General features: G+C 51.3%; 1 protein-coding gene across 4 annotated transcripts in view; it reads right to left on the bottom strand.

Moving 5' to 3' along the window:
- The window catches only part of UNC45B (unc-45 myosin chaperone B), a 32,582-nt gene that overhangs the window by 25,351 nt on the left and 481 nt on the right, over positions 1-6,750 (bottom strand). For 3 of the 4 annotated variants that reach the window (XM_028484954.2, XM_007105572.4, XM_028484955.2), the window contains exons 2-5: positions 6,284-6,451; positions 5,659-5,695; positions 4,055-4,230; positions 1,956-2,045 (exon numbers count right to left, since the gene is read on the bottom strand). In XM_028484954.2, the coding sequence (XP_028340755.1) occupies positions 1,956-2,045; positions 4,055-4,230; positions 5,659-5,695; positions 6,284-6,451 (471 nt within the window). The remainder of the gene's footprint in view (positions 1-1,955; positions 2,046-4,054; positions 4,231-5,658; positions 5,696-6,283; positions 6,452-6,750) is intronic. The other variant, XM_028484956.1, reaches the window with a different exon arrangement.

Below are 6,750 nucleotides of genomic sequence, written 5' to 3'. Positions count from 1 at the left end.
TGAGCCTGCGCGTCCAGAGCCTGTGCTCCGCAACGGGAGAGGCCACAACAGTGAGAGGCCCGCGTACCGCAAAAAAAAAAAAAAAAAAAAAAACCCACAAAACAAAGCAAAACCTAACCCTGTATTGCCTCAAGGTTAAGAAATCAAACCTTAAGGATGACCAGTCACAAACAGCTAACGAGCCATTCCCAAATAATGCAACTGCTTCAGCTATAGCCAATCAAATAATTCCCTTGTTTTGCTTCCACCTCTTTTCTATAAAAGTCTTTTTCCTAGCTCCTGTCGGTGGAGTACCCCTGACCACTTCTGTTTTCGCGCTGCTCAATTCAAACGGATTTTGCTCAAATAAATTCTTAGAATTTTTATATGTCTCAGTTTATCTTCTAACAGAAGTGAAGTGATTTCACGTGGGAAATTATTTTTCCATTACAAATGTTCTTCGAATATGGTTTTGGCATTGTTTGTTCGTTTATCTGTTTAGGGAAATCTGAAGTTGCAGGGGGTTCTCAGGAAGGTTGAAGGTTGTGGGCAGAGAGCACAAGATGGGATTTGAAAGCCCTGGGTTTGAGTGCTGATTCTGCCACATGCTAGCTGTGTGACCTTGGGCAAGTCATAGCACCTCTCTGGGCCCCAGATTCCTGTCTGTAAAAATAGACAGTTGAGCTGGGTTTTCAAGTGTCTTCCCACCCCAAAGCCTTCCACCTTGAGGATATATATACAGTCATCCCTCAGTATCTGCAGGGGATTTTTTTTCCAGGACCCCCGCGGATAACAAAATCCACGGATGCTCAAGTCCCTTATATAAAATGGCGTAGTACAGTCGGCCCTCCTTAACCACAGGCAACCAACTGAGGATCAAAATTCCTTAAAAGGCCCCAGATCTGGAGAGGAGGGCTTGAACAGGACCTGAGACCCTGGGGTTGGGCAAGGAACTCATGAGGCAGGAAAAGGAGGAGGTAGACAAATAGGTAGGGAGGCTGATTAGAGAATTCCAGGCAAGCATGAGCTGAACCGTCATCGCTCTGTCAGTCAAGGGCTTTGTACTTCTCGAACCACTTTTATCTATAACGACTCAAGTCCTCTTAAGAGTTTGCTATAAAAGATAGCTGCATATTATATGGACTTACTGACCATTAAACTAACAAAAATTCCCCAGGCATTGTCTGCCAAGTTCTTATAAATATTCAGATATTCTTTTTTTTTTCCTCTGAAGGACTAGAAACATTTTATTTTTTAAAATTTATTTAATTAATTAATTTATTTGGTTGCACTGCGTCTTAGTTGCGGCAGGGGGGTTCCTTAGTTGGGGCTCACCGGCTTATTAGTTGCGGCACATGGGCTCCTTAGTTGTGGCACGCGAACTCTTTTAGTTGTGGCACGCATGTGGGATCTAGTTCCCTGACCAGGGATTGAACCTGGGCACCCTGCATTGGGAGCGCAGTCTTAACCACTGGACCACAAGGGAAGTCCCTAGAAACATTTTTTAAATGCAGCAAATTTGGCTAAGAGGATGGTATTCTGAATAAAGAGTTTCATATTTCAGAATGACTTGTTGCAATGTTTTGAAATGGAATAAAACATTATTTTTTTGTGTCATTGTTTCTCAGGGCCAAAAGTAGGATGAGGCAAGAAAGACACTTTGGGTGCAAAACTTATGGGGCACCAAAAACCTCTGTAATCAAGATAAATGCAATGCATTTAATAAATTTGTATGTAATATGTAAATAAGTTTAATAAATTTGTAAATGCAATGCATTTAATAAATTTGTATTTAATGCGATGTTTTAAAATATCAAAATCAATTTTGTTTACTTTCTCCAAGGAGCCTCCTCCTTGGCCTGCAACCTGTCAGCGGCGTTACCGCCCAGACACAGGAGCAGAGTCTGTCATCCCAACTGCGGAAGTACAGTTACCTGGCAGGTCCCAAGAGCACCTGCTGCCGGCCCAGCACCCACCTTCTCCAGCTTATCAGCTTCACTGTTTCCGTCCAGGAGGATCTCAAACATCTTCTGTACCCTCGAGTCTGTGGAGAACTGCACACGGAGCTGAGGAGAGAGGAGGGAGTGGGGAGGAAGGCAGGCAGGGATCCCCGTCATTCCAGTCGGCTCCACATAAAGTTCATCTCAATTAATAGCTTCCTGTCTCCCTCCATCATTCATTCATTCAGCAAACATTTACTGAACAACTACTACGAGTCAGACACTGTATAGAATGGAGAACAAAGTCAAGTCCTTGCGCCACAAAGCTGACAGTCTAGTTACATTCACCATCCCATTTGGTCTTCACAAGTCTTGCAAGGCAAAGGATCATCACCCCAGTTTTGAAGCCTAGTAAACAATTAGCTATTAGACATTTTAATATGGGCTAAAGGGCCTCCCTGGTGGCGCAGTGGTTAAGAATCTGCCTGCCAATGGAGGGGACACGGGGTCAAGCCCTGGTCCGGGAAGGTCCCACATGCCGCGGAACAACTAAGCCGGTGCGCCACAACTACTGAGCCTGCGCTCTAGAGCCCGTGAGCCACAACTACTGAGCCCCTGTGCTGCAACTACTGAAGCCTGCATGCCTAGAGCCTGTGTTCTGCAACGAAAGAAGCCTGCGCACCACAACTACTGAAGCCCGCGCGCCACAACTACTGAAGCCCGCGCGCCACAACTACTGAAGCCCGTGCGCCCCCCAGTTTTGAAGCCTAGTAAACAATTAGCTATTAGACATTTTAATATGGGCTAAAGGGCCTCCCTGGTGGCGCAGTGGTTAAGAATCCACCTGCCAATGGAGGGGACACGGGGTCAAGCCCTGGTCCGGGAAGGTCCCACATGCCGCGGAACAACTAAGCCGGTGCGCCACAACTACTGAGCCTGCGCTCTAGAGCCCGTGAGCCACAACTACTGAGCCCCTGTGCTGCAACTACTGAAGCCTGCATGCCTAGAGCCTGTGTTCTGCAACGAAAGAAGCCTGCGCACCACAACTACTGAAGCCCGCGCGCCACAACTACTGAAGCCCATGCGCCTAGAGCCCATGCTCCGCAACAAGAAGCCACCGCAGTGAGAAGCCCGCGCACTGCAATGAAGAGTAGCCCCTGCTCGCCGCGACTAGAGAAAGCCCGCTTGCAGCAACGAAGACCCAACGTGGCCAAAAATAAATAAATAAAATAAATTTTAAAAAATATATATGGGCTAAAACAGAAATATATCTCCAGGATCGGAAACCTGAAGCAGTTTCTAAGTACCTTTTCAAGCAAATTAAAACCATTATTTTTGAATGTCTCATCCCTCACTCTCCAACCCCAGTGCTCTGAAGCTTTCATAAAGTGACCTAACCAATCCATCATCCCCCATCTTGCCAGCTCCTTCTGTACCTCCCACTGCTTTTTTCTGCTGGTCTACGGTGCCACCTATTTCCATCACTCCTTAGTCTGTATTTTGTCAGCCCTTGAGTCTGCACTCTGGACAGTACGACGTGGTCCCACCGTGGGGCTGCCCCAGGCACAAAGAAGTTACTGTGTCTTGGAGCAAGGAGCTGCGTGGTCAGTTACCTTCCCGCTCTTACAGTGGGGAAAGCAAAACCCCAAGGGGTCCCTCAGAAGATTGGTAGCTAAGGCAGTACTAGGGTGCAGGATTCCTCATCTCTGGTCCACGTTCTCCCGACCCCACTCCATTTTCCTAGAAAAGATTCCCTGTTCCTACTGGTTCCTGGCTGTCCTCCATTCCCCAGAAATACCCTGCCCCCAGTTCCTAGGTTTCTCCTGCTGCCTTTGTCCTCCCAGAGAGGAAGATCATGGTGCAGACATACTGAGTTGCAATTTTTTAAAAAGCCTCCGTCTGGAATGTAAAAGACTGGTGTTCTAGTCCTGGCTGGCTTGCACCCTCGAGCAAGCATCACGGCATCTCTGATCACTCACAGATAGGTGCACCTGCCCGGCTGTTCTGTGTCACGTGACCACTCCATCCAAGGGTGTGGAGGTATGCCAGCCCTGCCTGATGTCCCGCTCCCCTAACTGGTCCCTGCTAGGAATGGGGAGAGGCAGCCAAGGCCTATGCGCAGGGGTCCGGCTCACCTTCTCCTGGATGCTGGTGTTGAGCCTCCTCAGCCTCTCCTGGAAGTTCTGGTTCCGTGGCTCCAGGGTGGCACAGCACTGCACATCCTTGAAGGCCTGGGCCAACTTCCCCAGGTGCTCCAGTGCCTGGCATCGCCGGTACAGAGCCTTGATGTCCGAGGAGTTGATGTCGATGGCTAACAAGGGGGACAGGCAAGGCCTCAGGGGGCCGGGCTACAGACCACCTTCCCCTCCCCCACCGCTGCCCCCAGCTGCAGGGGTTCTGTGCCTTCCTTGGACAGTATGCATCCATGCAGACTATCTGGTCCAAGGCTCCCCTTTGTTAGGGAGGCGGTAAGAATTACAGTCTCAGGGTCGGAAGGGAGCCTGAGGGTCATCTTGGCTAATCCCTGACTCTCCAGTCTTGGCTCAGTGGTCCCTGCCAAAGGCTCATCCAGCTGGTGCTTGCATACTGCTAGCAGTCCGGGAGCTCCTTCCTTCTCAAGGCAGACAGCTCCTTCGGAGAGCCCTGCCCTCCTCCCACCTGAAACATAACTTGGCCCTTTTGTCTTGAGTCTAGCCCTGGAACCCGTGAGATGAAATCCAATCCTTCTTCCCTGTGACAGCCTTTTAGGTATTTGAAGGCAGCTCCCTGTCCCACCTGGGAGTTCCTTCTCTGAGCTAAATATTGCCACTTCCCTGCTCTTCACAGGATGTGTTTCCAGTCCCCTTTCCAGCTGTGTCCCTCCCTTCTGAACTCACTCCAGACTATCTCTGTTTCTCCTTAAAAAAAAGTGACCAAATCAAACCCCAACACAGACCTATGCGGAGGAGAACCCCCTTCATTCTGAATATTATAGCCCTAAAACTGCAGCCAGGAGACGGGCTTCCCTGGTGGCGCAGTGGTTGAGAGTCCGCCTGCCGATGCAGCGGACATGGGTTCGTGCCCCGGTCCGGGAAGATCCCGCATGCCGCGGAGCGTCTGAGCCCGTGAGCCCGTGAGCCCGTGAGCCATGGCCGCTGAGCCTGCGCGTCCGGAGCCTGCGCTCCGCAACGGGAGAGGCCACAACAGTGAGTAGGCCCGCGTACCGCAAAAAAAAAATGCAGCCAGGAGAGGTGTTTCCATTTTGATCGTGCTCTTAAGCCTAAGTTCTCTCAGAACTTGAGGCACTCCATGGCCAGCGTTGAGGTATGTTTATTCCTCCTAGTGTCTGTGGAATGAAATAGTGCCACCGTCTTCCCCTCAGGAAGCCCGGTCCCCACAGAGTGGACCAGGCTGATGCCCTGGTTATGGGAACCAGCCCTCTCCCCCCGCCATCCCATATGAACATATCCAAACTTCCAACAAACTGGCTGTGTCCTTACCGTGACAAAAGGATTTCTGGAAGCAACCTTCTAAGCAAAGAAGCTGCCCCAGCATATTTAACATGTAAAAAACGTGACTTAGGGATGGCTTTTCTGGAGCTCTCCTTTCACATAAGGATGGTACATCTGAAGCCCCACCTACAATGCCCAGGATGGCATTTATACAATCGGTCATTCCTGCGAGTGTCGAGAGCCTCTTAGACTAAACGGATGCAGAAGGGGAGGGAAGGAGGGCAAGGTCCGAGTGAGGGGGGGCTCACCTCTCGAGGCATCTGAAGCCGCCTGAACATAGCTCTCCTGAGAAACGGGGAAGGAGGAAACTTGGTTAATGTGGGCCCGACACAGTGACAGCCAGAGAGGGTCCCCGAGGCGAGGAGAGAGGGCTCGCTGGCAGCTGCCACTGTCAGAGGCCAGGGGAGCGCCCCTCACTGGGCATGGAAAAGTGGACGAGCTTTGGCATCAGGCAAACTCGGGTTTGAGCCCAGCTCTGCTACTAACTACCTGGAGATCTTGGGGAAGTTATTGAGCCCTCCTTTGAGTCTTGAGTTTGTTATCTGCGATATGGGCATGGAAGCAGCAGCGACCTCACGGTCTGTGCTTAAAATGCCACGAAATAACCTATGAAAAGCCCCTGTCACGATGCCACTTCCCATGAGGCTGCTTCCCGTGGCATGAGAACTATCTCCATGGATGAATTTCTGTCTCCCGGAGGAGTGGGTCCGGCAATGGGTACCAGAAAGCAGTGGGAGGCGCCCTTCTCCAACCTGAGGGGCCCAGTGAGAGGGCTGGGATGATAGGCGTGCCTGTCAGGATGAGGGGGCTGCCTCCACACCCCTGCATCCTATAGCCCTGGCCCTCAGCTCCCTGCCCCTCTTCATCCCAGACCGTTTTCAGGCCACAGGCTGCGCGGTTCCGATAGAGCGTGGCCAGGAGGGCCTTATCCTTGGTCAGCTTCAGGGCTTGGCTATAGCTCTTTGCTGCGGCCTTGTAGTCCTGGAGCTGGAAATGCCGGTTCCCCTCCTCCTTCAGCTGCACTGCTTCTGCCTCGGCCATCTGCGGGGACAGGAGGAGCTCCGTGTGGCCAGCCCCTCCCTCCAGACCCGGGGCTGGGTTCCTGGCCTGAGGTCTGGAGCACCAGGTGCCCCATCGACCAGGATGGGAGGGGAGGATGCTGCCTGCCACGGACCCACCCCCAGCACCCGCGAATCCTTTGCCCAGAAGGACATCACCGCATTTGCTCAGAGCGTGGCCCTTGTTGAGAGGGCTCTCAGAGACCCTGTTCCTAGGGAACTCTGCTCGATATTATGTAACAACCTAAATGGGAAAAGAATCTGAAAAAGAATAGATACATG

The sequence above is a fragment of the Physeter macrocephalus genome, unplaced genomic scaffold (assembly GCF_002837175.3).
Source record: "Physeter macrocephalus isolate SW-GA unplaced genomic scaffold, ASM283717v5 random_304, whole genome shotgun sequence".
NCBI classification, from domain to species: domain Eukaryota; kingdom Metazoa; phylum Chordata; class Mammalia; order Artiodactyla; family Physeteridae; genus Physeter; species Physeter macrocephalus.
Note: the sequence above shows the minus strand (reverse complement) of the source record. Positions and strands in the feature narration are given on the sequence as shown.